The sequence below is a fragment of the Rana temporaria genome, chromosome 1 (assembly GCF_905171775.1).
Source record: "Rana temporaria chromosome 1, aRanTem1.1, whole genome shotgun sequence".
Lineage (NCBI taxonomy): Eukaryota > Metazoa > Chordata > Amphibia > Anura > Ranidae > Rana > Rana temporaria.
This window is the reverse complement of record NC_053489.1, coordinates 244,866,786-244,881,048: the sequence shown is the minus strand read 5'-3', so window position 1 is coordinate 244,881,048 and position 14,263 is coordinate 244,866,786. Positions and strand designations below refer to the sequence as shown.

Sequence of the window (14,263 nt, the reverse complement as noted above, 5' to 3'; positions counted from 1 at the left end):
AACTCCGTTTATTAACATTTACGGTCTGTAATTCTGAAAAGCAAATTATACAAGCATACTTAAAAACTAAAGCCTAGTACACACACACACACACACACACACACACACACACACAATGATATTATGGGACAAATGATCATCTATTTTTATTTTTTTTGCATGCTAGTCTCCATATCAAATGCCAATAAGGTTACCAAAGTATGAAAATTCTCGTACGACAGAAAAAAAATAAAAAAAAGTGCTGTAATGTATTTGTATTGTATTTTAGGGTGAAAACTGTGCTGATTAAACGAAAATCGTATGATCTGGTATTGTACGAGAAAAACGTTTGTGTTTGTCCCTTTGGAAAATTTTGGACGACAACTGTGTACCAATGATCAGATTATCGTACGACCGCGTCTAAAGCGGAATCTGGTTTTCTCATCGTTTGTACAAGGCTTAACTTTTACTTTCTCTGTCAGCTAATTCACTTACAGCTATAATCTTTCGTATCACTTGTCCCTCCCTTTTAGATTGTAAGCTCTCACAAGCATGACCCTCTAATTCTGTTGTCTTGAACTGTTTTGTAATTATACGGTCTCCCTTTTTCTTCGTAAAAGCACTGCACAAACTGCTAGAGCTACATAAATTCTGTATAATAATATTCATTAAGTAATTGTGCAATAAGAGGAATGTTAAAGTGAAACTGAACTATATCTCAGCACCACAAACGAAAAAAGCGTTATTAAATTAATTCAAGTTTCAACGCAAACTCACTTACCCATCCATTTATCTATGTCTCCATTTTTTATTGTATTTAGAAATCACTTTGAACCTCCCCCAAAAACATTTCTAGCTGTAGCCATTTAGAGTAAGGGTAAATGAATCATGTAACATTTACTTCCTGGAATCCATCTGCCCTTTCTTAGGCATGCATACAGGGGTGTGCTTAGCTGAGAAAACCCCTCCTCCAAATAAAATAAAAAAAAAATGCCCATGAAGAATCTTATGATGGATTAAATCATTTTGGCCTAGGGCAGAAACCAGGAAGTAACAAAGGAAATGTAAAAAAAAAAAAGTTGAAATCAAATAAAAATAATATACCTTCCTATCTATTTACTAATGCTAGCAGCATAAAGATTAAAAATAGTAAAACGTTGATTGTGAGAATTTGATTTTGCATTACAATACATGCTATACAAGTTAAAAAATGCGCACATACATACATGTTAAGACTGGTCATACTTTTTTACTATTTTCTTGTACAATTCTCCTATAGATTTACCAAAACCCTATCATGTGAGGTCAGACCTAAACACTTTTAATTTGTATGCAATCAGACAGGCCCTTGCACTACATAGTTGGAAGGTAAATGTTAAAGGAAATTAAATAAGAAAACTGTACAATGTATGGCCAGCTTAAGGGAGAACAGAACCCAAAACAATTAAATATCATACCATCCCTGCATGGCTTTCCCCAAAGCCGAACTGAACCATCATGGGCAGCGGTAACTGAAACCTCATGTCTGGAATTTGTTGCAGATGTCATCACTGCGCCTCCATGACCATACAATGTCTGTATTTGCTCCATCTGTAAAACAAATCTGATATGAGGGAGTCCGATAACCTGTTGCCACGCAGCCTATGGCAGAATGGCGCAGAGGCCAGCCTCTCATGCCTCTGGGTGGACACCATAGGACGTCCTCCCGGATTGGGCTGCGTTGGGATCTGTCACCAACTGTGTCCACAGGACACAGCCGATGACTGATCACTGTACCGGCCTGCTGCGGGTACCATGTTACAGATGTAACCAATGACAGTTGTAAACAATGGATGGCTTCCTATTAAGCCATCCAATGCACCTGTGCAATGTGGTCAACTATGGTCAATCACAGCTAATTACAAAACAAACTGAATGAATCGATTTCATTCAGTAAAATGGCTGCATATAACAATTGTTATAAGCAAACAATGTGCAAAAAAAATACTGATCACTTACCCAGAGTAGTACAATGTTACTTTGGTAACATATTGCTCTGGTCAAAGTGTGTTAATTTGAAAAATTTTATTTAGTTTGCGTAAGTTGTCCGTGAATCGGGCTGGACGTAATTTACGTCCACGTCACAAAAAATGACGTCCTTGCGACGTCATTTAGCGCAAAGCACGGCGGGAAATTTAGGAACGGAGCATGCGCAGTTCGTTCGGTGTGGGGACGCGCTTCATTTAAATGAAACACGCCCCCTACTCGAAGATTTGAATTACGCTCCGTTACGCCGCCAGAGATAGACTACGCCGCCATAACTTACGGCGCAAATTCTTTCTGGATTCGAAGCAAACCAAAGTAAGTTACGGCGGCGTAGCGTATCTCAGATACGCTGCGCCGGGGCAGATCTTTGTGGATCTGCCCCATACTGTATAACTTCCCTACAGACTAAATAACATACACAGATTTGGGTTATTTTTACCAAAGAAATGTAGCAGAATAGATTATTTAGTTGCAAAATTTTATAAACAGAAACAAATAAAAACTTGTTTTTTTTTTATAATTTTCATTTTTTTTTTTTAGTTTATTTTGAAAATAAATAAATTAATAATAATACAAATAATATTTTATTTTATTTTTTTAGTTCATTTTGAAAAAAAATAAAAACCAAGTGGTGAAAAAATACCAAATAAAGCTCCATTTGTGTGAATTATAAAAATTTAATTTGGGTACAGCATTGCATGACCGCGCAATTGTCATTCAAAATGTGACAGCGCTGAAAGCTTAAAATTGGCCTGGGCAAGAAGGGGGTAAAAGTGCCTGTTATTGAAGTGGATAATCCTCACCACTGATCTATAACAATACATGTTAAACATTATTGGCTGAACTCCTTAGCAGGTTCTAGGCATGTGTGATGTGCTGAATTAGTATACCTGTAGAGGACTCCATTTTAAAACTGTGCCATCAGACCCAGCTGTACAAACCACGATATCAGCATCAGCTAAAATGAAAAAATCATAAAAATAAGTGAAAAGCACACTCCCGTTTCATGTAATTGACTATGGAGGGGGCTGAGAAAGTAGATGTCCAGAAAGCCAGTCTTGTGTTTACAAATGAGTTCTGCCATTAAAGGGAGCGTGTAGTGCATTTTCAGTTAACATGCATTTTTTAATTAATATTACAGCGTTTATGTAAATTTGTGTTTCGATTTTATATGACTTTCACATTTTAATATACTTACAATTTCATTTACTGTATTAAATATACATTTGTAGGTTTGCTCACAGTGACTCACTGGGATGCTGAAAAATTGCTGAGATAGGATCAGCTATATGGGGAAGTTAGTAGAGAAGCCCATAGAACTCCATTGTGAGAAGGAGCAGTAAAGCACTACAAGATAATAAGCATAGCCAGGCTAGGCAATGAGCAAGAATAATTGCCGCCATGTACATATATAATAATAAACCATATATTTAGAAACATAGGGCCAGATTCACAGAAGAGATACGAATGCGTATCTCTGATACACCGTCGTATCTCTCAGAGTATCTATGTGGCTGATTCATAGAATCAGTTACGCATAGATATCCATAAGATCCGACAGGTGTAATTGACTTACACCGTCGGATCTTAGGATGCAATACCTCGGCCGCCGCTGGGTGGAGTTTGCGTCGTTTTCCTGCGTCGGGTATGCTAATGAGCATTTACGGCGATCCACGACGGTTTTCGCGTTCGTTACGTCGTCGCTAGTAATTTTTTCCCGTCGCAAATTTACACCTGCTTTAACATGGCTTAACTTTAGTCGAGCCATGTTAAAGTATGGGCGTCGTTCCCGGGTCGAATTTCAATTTTTTTTTGTTTTGGCGTAAGACGTCTGGGAATACGAATGGACGCTACGCACGTCGCCGTTCTAAAAAATGACGTCACATCGCGCAAAGCACAGCGGGAATTTCCAAACTGAGCATGCGCAGTACGTCCGGCGCGGGAGCGCGCCTAATTTAAATGGTACACGCCCCATTTGAATTGGGCGGGATTGCGCCGGACGTGTTTACGATACACCGCCGCAAGTTTACAGGTAAGTGCTTTGTGGATCAGGCACTTACACTGAAAACTTGCGGCGGTGTAACGTAAACGGGTTACATTGCGCCGCCGCAAAGGTACGAGAATCTGGCCCCTAGTTTCTGAAATATTACAAAGAAAAACAATATTCTCGTTTAACTGAGCTTTGACACTAAGCTATAATCACAATGCACTTGATGGCAGTGCTGGGGGGACTACCATGATTTATGATCCCGTCACCCAGCCCCACAGTTGACTGGAGATAAAAAACAAAAAAGCAGCAAAAAAATAGCAAAAAACAGGAACTAGAAAGCTCCATATCCTAACTTCTAAGACACTAGGCAATAACTGAATTCAGTGTTGCATATGGAGTGTTTCGACACCACCAGAGGGTCGCCCCCTAGGCATGCTTTTAGTATAGGTTGCATCTGCTTCTGAAGGTGGCTGCAACAAACCTATCTGTTGAGAAGTAAAGCTCTGTCCTTCAAAGAACGAAAGGGAAAGATCAATGTGATCTTTTTAACATAGATAAAAACATTTTTGATAAAACCTTACAAGACAAAAGGCCCATCTTTTCAGCTCACAACACAGCAAAGCATGGTCAAGTTTATATACAAAACTCCTTTACTGTATAAACCAACAATATGAAAGTTCTGATCTTATTAATGGTGTCTTACCGCGACTATCTTTTGGCTCCCAGTAGGCTGCACTCTGAGTTATCTGGTTATGGTCAGTACGAATATTTGCAACCTCAAGGCCAGTAAGACTCCATACTTTTAGGTAGCCATCCCTACTGGTGGAGATGACACGTTCCCCCTTGTAAAAGGACAGAATAAACTTAGATCTGGCAAACAGAGCATCACTGAAAAGAAAAAGTGACCCAAAGATGCAAGAGGACTACGTACCATGCAAGCAACACTACTGACTGCACTCTGATGTCCAGCAAATGTTAGAATCTGCTTTCCCTGCTGAATGTCCCACAGACACAGAGATCCATCTCCAGAACCTGAGATCTGCCCCACAAAAGATGCTTTATGTTACACATCCTGAAGAAATACACTGGCGTATATACACATTTAATGGCCCGGATTCACAGTCAGCTTACGCCGACGTATCTATTGATACGCCGCGTAAGTTCTAAGATGTGCCGTCGTACCAAGATACGCCTGAATTCTGGCTCCATCCGACAGACGTAAGTCTCCTACGCCGTCGTATCTTGGGTGCATATTTACGCTGGCTGCTAGGGGCGCTACCGTTGATTTACGCGTTGAATATGTAAATGACCTAGATACGCCGATTCACAAACGTACTTGCGCCCGTCGCATTAAGCTAAGGCGTACGTCCGGCATAAGTTTACCCCTCATAAAGTAGGGGTAAGTCAGTTAAGGTATGGACGTCGGAACAGCCATCGGATTTTACGTCGTTTAGTAAGTCGTACGTGAATGGGGCTGGGCGTAAGTTACATTCACGTCGTACGCATTGAGCCGACGTATCTTAGGGAATATATGCGACGTGATTCTGAGCATGCGTGCGCATGCGACGTTCGATCGGCCATTCATTTACATGGGGTCACGGTTAATTTCAATACATCACGCCCACTACCTGCCTACTTTGAATTACGCGGGCTTACGCCGGCCCATTTACGGTACGCCGGCGTAAATATGGGAGCAAGTGCTTTGTGAATACTCAGCTTGCCTCTCAATGTTACGTCGGCGTAGCGCATATGAGATGCGCTACTCCGGCACAAAGATACGCCGCTGTCTCTGAATCCGGCCCAATATATCCACTAATTACACCAAGTTACACAGATATTGATCAGCAAAAGTACAAGCATACAGTAACACAGTAAAAGCTGAAGGATCATCTGTTATTTTCATGTCAACTCAAGTAAAAAAAAAAATCTGAACCTTACCAGCATACCACTGTCCGTCCAGGAACAGCCAGTCACCCAGTCCTTGTGACATGATAGAAGCGAGCGTGAAAGGATAGGTGGGTCCACCGACACATCCCAACAAAGCACAGACTACAAGAAAGCAAAAAATCAAAGCCATTTTTTTTACAAATGCCATTCGGCTTATATAATAACATATATACAGCAGCCCACAGTGATATAAGCCATCAGAAGTTTAACCACTTAGCCCCGGACCAATATGCTGCCTAAAGACCCAAGGTGTTTTTACAGTTCGGGACTGCGTCGCTTTAACAGACAATTGCGCGGTCGTGCAACGTGGCTCCCAAACAAAATTGGCTCCCTTTTTCCCCCACAAATAGAGCTTTCTTTTGGTGGTATTTGATCACCTCTGCGGTTTTAATTTTTTGCGCTATAAACAAAAATAGAGCGACAATTTTGAAAAAAATGCAATATTTTTTACTTTTTGCTATAATAAATATCCCCCAAAAACATATATAAATTTTTTTTTTTTTCCTCAGTTTAGGCCGATAGGTATTCTTCTACCTATTTTTGGTAAAAAAAATCGCAATAAGCGTTTATCGATTGGTTTGCGCAAAATTTATAGCGTTTACAAAATAGGGGATAGTTTTATTGCATTTTTATTATTTATTTATTTTTTACTACTAATGGCGGCGATCAGCGATTTTTTTCGTGACTGCGACATTATGGCGGACACTTCGGACAATTTTGACACATTTTTGGGACCATTGTCATTTTCACAGCAAAAAATGCATTTAAATTGCATTCTTTATTGTGAAAATGACAGTTGCAGTTTGGGAGTTAACCACAGGGGGCGCTGTAGGATTTAGTGTGTGTTTACAACTGTAGGGGGGTGTGGCTGTAGGAATGACGTCATCGATAGAGTCTCCCCTATAATGGGGATCACTCGATCGATGCAGCGCCATAGTGAAGCACGGGGAAGCCGTGTTTACATACGGCTCTCCCCGTTCTTCAGCTCCGGGGAGCGATCGCGATGGAGCGGCTATAAACAAATAGCTGCGCCGTCGTCCCGGATCGCTCCCCGAGGGAACCCGACCGCCGCGTGTAGCGGGGGGGGTCCCGATCGGACCCCCGACCCACGTCTAGGCAGGCACGTACAGGTACGTTGATGTGCCTGTCCGTGCCATTCTGCCGACGTATATCTACATGCGGCGGTCGGGAAGTGGTTAAAGAGAACATCCAAGAAACAAGTGAAAGCATTTAATGAACTGAATGACATGGCTGATATTCTGATCCGCTGGCGATAAAACTGATGTATGTGTTCTCACAGTTGTATGTTTCTATGCTGCTGTCATTTAGTAAACCTTCAATAAAATGTATTGAAACAAGTATTTAATGAACTAATATTACAAAAAGACTACACAATTGTACTAAAGTCTGAAGGTTCACTCAATTTTATTTAATCTGAGCTATGGGATTCCCTGTAGGATAAGCACACACGTTTCTACACTAGATGAGGCCAGCAAGAGTGTTCATCCTGAACTGTATGACTTCTATTCCCTCTGCTTTCTATGTCACCAATGACAGATTCCAAGGTGAGCTTGAATCTATTAGGCAGCCATGAGATGTACTGATCTTATTTTACAGGTTTTGTGTGTGTAAAAAGCAAGGCTGTTACCCCTCAGTACTGGGTTTCTAGCAACAAAAAAGGTGCAAATCACAAAGCTCCCTTAAATGCCCTCAAGGTGAATAGCCATTTTCTAGGTATTAGGTATTCTCCAATTAGAGTGATAAACAATTTTAAGGTGTTGTCAAGGCAAGTTGGCATGTTTAATGTCCTTCAAACGTATCTTTTTTCAAAAAGTAAATGCAGCTGGAAATCTGTATCTCTCATGCATTCTGCTAGACAACAGTTTGTGGGGGAAGGGGTTGGAACTGAGCAGGGCTTTTACATCAACCCCCTAGCTCCTGCAGATAGCAGAATATGTTGTCAATCTAAAGGGCCATTAGTGGAGTAAAAGGTGGATATATTCACCTATAGAGCCATCGCTTGTAGCAAGGTCTAAGCAGCTACAGCAGCAGCAAGGGGAAATACGTATCAGTGATTTCACTGCAGAAGAATGAGTGTGGTTCCCCAATCAAAATAATTTGTTTGCTCTACTATCAAAATCAAAAGATATTAACAAAATGTTCCAACAGAGAGACCAGTTGTATTGGTATAGGAAGCCTATATCAAAAATGCAATTATAAAGTTCGATCATAGTTCTGCTTAAACTATCCCTTAAAATGTTTCTTTAAAGCGGTGGTTCCCCCTAAAACAAATTTCTAACAATACATTCGTAAGACCCGTTACACTGTGGGTAGGCTGGCTTTTGTTTTGTTTTTTTAGTACATACCTCGATATCGGCATTTCGTCCCTTGGCGGTGGGCGTTCCTAGTTGATTGACGTTCCTCCGACGGGCGCATACTGCGCGTCACGACTTTCCGACAGAAGCCGAACGTCATTGCGCAGGCGCGGTATAGAGTCGGCTCTATACGGCGCCTGCGCAGCGACGTTCAGCTTCTTTCGGAAAGTCGTGACGTCACGTATGTGCCCGTCGGAGGAACGTCAATCAACTAGGAACGCCCACCGCCAAGGGACGAAACGCCGATATCGAGGTATGTACTAAAAAAACAAAACAAAAGCCAGCCTACCCGCAGTGTAACGGGTCTTACGAATGTATTGTTAGAAATTTGTTTTAGGGGGAACCACCCCTTTAACTCTTGACCCCCTTGCCCTCCAACATCCTACCCTTTACTCTAACCCTAACACTTAACATAACACTTAATATTCACTATGAAGCGGCAATACCCAAATACCGATAATAAAAAGAACTGGTCTGTGCGCTCATCTTTTCTTACCCGATCTTGCCCCCCAGTAACCAGCAGTCTTCCATCTGGGCTGAAAGAACAGCAAGTGATTGCTGCAGTGTGACCACGAAGAACAGACACAGGAGAGACTGTGGGATCAGATGCCAAGAGACTTTCCACTGACCAGAGACACACTGAAACATCCTCTAAAAAGTACGAAAAATAGTTTAATTAAACTTACAGTCAATGAAATGTTAAAGGTATAGTTCACCTTTACCAAAAAATGCAGATACTGCGTGCACGTAGATAAAAACGAACTGTGCAGCTTTGGTCAAAGTTGAATAATGCCCTTGGTATAGGTGTAGGTTATTTACGCACCTCCTAAAGCATGACTGAAAAACTTCCAGGAACCGCATCATCCCATCCTGCCTTGTTGCTAGGACTTTGATAAGAGTCACAGCTGTTAACCTCCACCATCACAGGAGCAAGCTCTCAAGTTTGCTCTGAGTTTAGAGATACTGCATCATGCCAGGGGAGAGAAAGCACCTTGTGAGGGGGTCAGATTCACAGAAAACATTTTACTTCTGTGATGGTGGAGGTGACCAGTAGGAGCTAGGAGTCTTAGACCCCTTTCACACTGAGGAGTTTTTCAGCCGGTTTAGCCAATGTTAGAACACTACCATTCTGGGCTGAATCCACACTGACAGCCAATAAGACAATAACTATTTAAAGTGGATGTAAACCCAATTCATGAAATTTGAGCTGGGCACATATATCTGCAGTATTTTGTTATCCCTCATCAAAGTCCCATAGCTCTCTCCTTACCCATTCCTCTGTTATCAGCCTGATAACTCCTAACAAATTCTCGGACACATCAGATAAAAGCAGCCTGAAATTTCTGTCAGGGGAGGTTGCTATAAATATATTAGCAAGGAGCTGGCCCTGTTACAAAACACCTCTGAGAGTCTCTGCCTGTGATGAGAGGGGGTGTGTGCCTTTCCTCCAATCAGCAATTTTAGCTATCTTGGCTGCATGCCCAGACATCACACTTTGTGTTAAACAGGAAGAGAAAATTGTCTAACATGTTCTTAACTTTAACAGTATATAAATGTGAAGACAACAGATATACATGTAAAACGTATGTAGGGAGATTTGGTTCATCCCTGTGTATCATCTGAGGCTGTTCACTTCACTGCGTGTATGGAGGGTTTACGTCCACTTTAAGAAAAGTCAAAAACTGTGTGCAGTCACTTCCTACCTGATGCTGAAGCCAGAAGCTTGGAGGAGAGAGCCAGGCCCAAAATAGAACGCTGGTGTCCAAGGAGTGTGAGCCGACAAGCACTCGGCCCTGGGAACACATTCCACACACGAACCAAGCTGTCCGAGCTGCCACTCACTAAAACACTGTCAGAAAGCCACACCAGGCTGCTCACAGCCACATCTGAAAACATGCACTGTGTCAAAAGATCCCCTGAAATAAAAGAAAGCATATAATTAAGAATTGCTTGAAGTTGTTGTAGACAACCAATAGATTAAAAAAATATGTAAACCCAACATTTCATATTTCTGATGTGTGCCTGCTATACAATTTTCTTGTATGAAAATGTATCCTGCTCTCTTTATATTGCTTCCTTTGTATGAACACCCTGATGTTCATTCCAGTCCCTCTGCTTTCCTATTAAAAACTGACCACACTTAACATGAGAGCATAGCGGGCAAATCTCTAGCTCTGCTGGGAACTCAACCTGCTCTCCTCCAATGATCACACACCTGCACAGCCATTCACAGGGAAGATCAGTGTCCAGTAGTTTCTCCTCCCCTAGCTCTAATGCAGTTGAGAACAGAGGGTTTGTGATCACTTATAAAAAGGAGGAAAACATTTTTTATTTTTTATATGTATACACAAATGTTTTTCCTTTCATTTCTGTTTTAAACTGAACAGGTTGTTTTACAAAGTGAGGGTTTACAATCAAATAACATAACTATGCTGCTAGTTTTAGGCAGGCATTAGGAAACAAAGCTTAGACACTTGACTGGAGCTCAAAAATTCCTTTTTGATGATAAAATGTTGCTATATATGGGCTCATTATTTATTCATGGAGAATTCAACTTCACTAATATGTCTTATTTAGTGATGACAGCTGTATCCTATCCTTCTCTATGCAATGCAGACAAATCATAGCTGGCGACATTGCAACACCCTGCCTTAAAGGGGTTGTAAAGGTTAAAAAAATAAATTCACTAAGACCCCTTTCACACTGAAGCGTTTTTACAGCGTTAAAAATAGCGCTATTAAAATGCTCTCCATGCATCTCAATGGACCCTTTCACACTGCAAGCACCATCTTTGGAGCAGCTTTTGTGTGCTGAAAAAAACGCTCCAAAAACGCCCCTCTCTATTGAAATGAATTGAAAGGGCTGTAAAAACACCTTACCCTTTCACACTGAGGCACTGCAAAAACGCCCTAAAACGTTAGGGTCTTAGCGGTGCTTTACCAGCACATTGGAATTGCAGATGAGGCTTCGCTCAAAAAACGCACAAAAAACGCCCCAGTGTGAAAGGGGCCTAACTAGCTTCCTTTATCTTAGTGCAGTCCTCCTTCACTTACCTCATCCTTCCATTTTGCTTTTAAATGTCCTTATTTCTTCTGAGAAATCCTCACTTCCTGTTCTTCTGTCTGTAACTACACACCGTAATGTGAGATTTTCTTCCTGGTGTGGAGAAAGCCTCTTAGGGGGGAGGGGCGAGCAGTTGTGTCAGGATGCCCACGAACACACAGCTCCTTTCTCTATCTGCAAAGTAGAGAGTGTCCTGACCCTCCTCCTCGCCCCCTCCTCCCTCAAGAGGCTTTCTCCACACCAGGAAGAAAGCCTCGCATTACTGTGTGGAGTTATAGACAGAAGAACAGGAAGTGAGGATTTCTCAGAAGAAATAAGGACGTTTAAAAGCAAAATAGAAGGATGAGGTAAGTGAAGGAGGACTGCACTAAGGTAAAGGAAGCTATTTAGGGAAAACATTTTTTACCTTTACAACCCCTTTAATACTCCTGATTTACTGATAGTAAATAAGCTATCTAACCTGTTAACGGGATATTCACTTATTGATGGGTAATACATGAAGGGACATTGCCCTATTTTGCCCCTGGCTTTGCAAAATAGTATGCCTTGTCTGATAGAGATTATATAATATATATATATTATACACACACACACATATATGTTATTAAATGGTATATATCACAAACATATATAACATACCGTATTTATCGGCGTATACCGCGCACTATTTTGCCCTGAAAATCAGGGCAAAATCGTGGGTGCGCGATATACGCCGATACCCGCTTTCCCGCCATGAGTTTGAATACTGCGCCCGCATATAGCGAGCGCAGTACACTCGTGAATCTTCGGCCAGTCTCGGCGCCTCTCCTACTGACGTCCTGAGCGTACAGGACGTCAGTGCGAGAGGCGCCCGAGCCTGCCCGAAGATTCACGAGTGTACTGCGCTCGCTATATGCGGGCGCAGTATTCAAAGTATTCAAAGTCGTGGCGGGAAACGAGCGGGAGGACGCCACCGAAGGACGCCGGACCCGCCGAAGATGGACACCGGACCCGCCGAAGATGGACACCGGACCCGCCGAAGATGGACACCGGACCCGCCGAAGATGGACGCCCGACCCGCCGAAGATGGACGCCCTACCCGCCGAAGATGGACGCCCGACCCGCCGAAGACGGACGCCGGACCCGCCGAAGAGGACACCCGACGAGGCCGCAGAAGGACGCCGGACCCGACGAGGCCGCAGATGGACGCCGCGCAAGACATCAAAACTGTAAGTACAAACAACAAAAAATCTTTTTTTCCCACAGGATTGGGGGCCACTTTGGGGGTGCGCGGTATACGCCAGAGCGCGTTATACCGCGATAAATACGGTAAATAAACATGTGGGCCGGGATTCAGAGAGATCGGCGCATCTTTAGATAGGCGTAGCGCATCTCATATGCGCTACACCGATGTAACATTGAAAAACAAGCTGAGTATTCACAAAGCATTTGCTCCCATATTTACGCCGGCTTAACGTAAATGGGCCGGCGTAAGCCCACGTAATTCAAAGTAGCAAGGTAGTGGGCGTGTTGTATTATAATGAAGCGGGGCCCTCATGTAAATGCATGGCCGAACGAACGTCGCATACGCGCGCATGCTCAGAATCACGTCGAATTTACTCCCTAAGATACGCGGGGTCCATTCATGCGACGTGAACGTACGACTTACGTAAACAACGTAAAATAAGACGGCTGTTCTGACGTTTCCGACGTCCATACCTTAACATGACTTACCCCTGCTTTATGAGGGGTAAACTTACGCCGGACGTACGCCTTACGTAAACGGCGTAGCTTACTGCGACGGGCGCAAGTACGTTCGTGAATCGGCGTATCTAGCTCATTTACATATTCGACGCGTAAATCAACGGAAGCGCCCCTAGCGGCCAGCGTAAATATGCACCCAAGATACGATGGCATAGGAGACTTGCGTCGGTCGTATCTTGCCAAAATTCAGGCGTATCTGCTTTCCTGTATAAGCGTATAGATACGACGGCGCACATTTGGACTTACGACGGCATATCTGGAGATACGTCGTCGTAAGTCCTTTCTGAATCCCGGCCATACTGTATATTATTGAATTATATATGTATTATATTATTGAATTATATACAGTATGTATTATAACAAACTCATTTTCTTCTGTTCAAAGTAACAGATACATTTTCAGAGTACAGACTGAATATACATAAACTGCTCTATAATGGTAATAAGCCAGCTAAATCTTAATAAATGCCGACAATGATTTTTTGAATTCATGGCTGGGGGGGGGGGGGGGGTGCTACCCACTACAAAGGGCATGTCCAAAGTCCGGCCCGCGTTCCGGTTTAATGTGGCCCGTAATTTGGATATATATCCACCAGGGCCACAAAATATATATATATACTGTATCAGCACTGCCTCGGAAGGGGGTGGGACGAGCGCCGTCAGATTACATACAGGAGAAGCTTTATCTCCTGGGCTGCCATTGGACGTCTGTTCTGTCTATGATTAGAGGCTGGACTTTGTATTAAAGAGGCCGCCATGTGAACAGGACATCCTCCTGTATGTAATCTGTTTGTGCTCGTCCTGTCCCCTCCGAGGTTGCAGATGGGCATCGATCAGGCTGCACCGATGACAATGGTGAGGCTGCATTTAGAGGCTGCATTCATGGCACATGTAAGGCTGCATTGATGGGCGCTAACCCTTATTTTGCTTTCCAGTTCTTTATTTAAAACACGTTTTTTTCTGAAACTTCCCTCAAAGTGAAGGTGCGTGTTATACGCCGATAAATACGGTATAACCAAATAACACGCCCAAGCTCAACCTTAGTCTTGAGCAGCGCTCTGGGATTCGCTGGGGCCGCAAAAGATATCTATCACCACAAAGGCAAGGTAATTCTTGTTGGGCAGTGTATTAGTGCTCGGAT

The 14,263-nt window shown here is 42.7% G+C and overlaps 1 protein-coding gene across 2 annotated transcripts in view; it reads right to left on the bottom strand.

Annotated features, from left to right (window-relative positions):
* The window catches only part of LOC120939985 (telomerase protein component 1-like), a 119,646-nt gene that overhangs the window by 20,349 nt on the left and 85,034 nt on the right, over positions 1–14,263 (bottom strand). For both annotated transcript variants that reach the window (XM_040352481.1, XM_040352490.1), the window contains exons 41-47: positions 10,020–10,232; positions 8,813–8,967; positions 5,933–6,043; positions 4,926–5,033; positions 4,698–4,836; positions 2,895–2,962; positions 1,437–1,569 (exon numbers count right to left, since the gene is read on the bottom strand). In XM_040352481.1, coding sequence (XP_040208415.1) covers positions 1,437–1,569; positions 2,895–2,962; positions 4,698–4,836; positions 4,926–5,033; positions 5,933–6,043; positions 8,813–8,967; positions 10,020–10,232 — 927 coding nt within the window. The remainder of the gene's footprint in view (positions 1–1,436; positions 1,570–2,894; positions 2,963–4,697; positions 4,837–4,925; positions 5,034–5,932; positions 6,044–8,812; positions 8,968–10,019; positions 10,233–14,263) is intronic.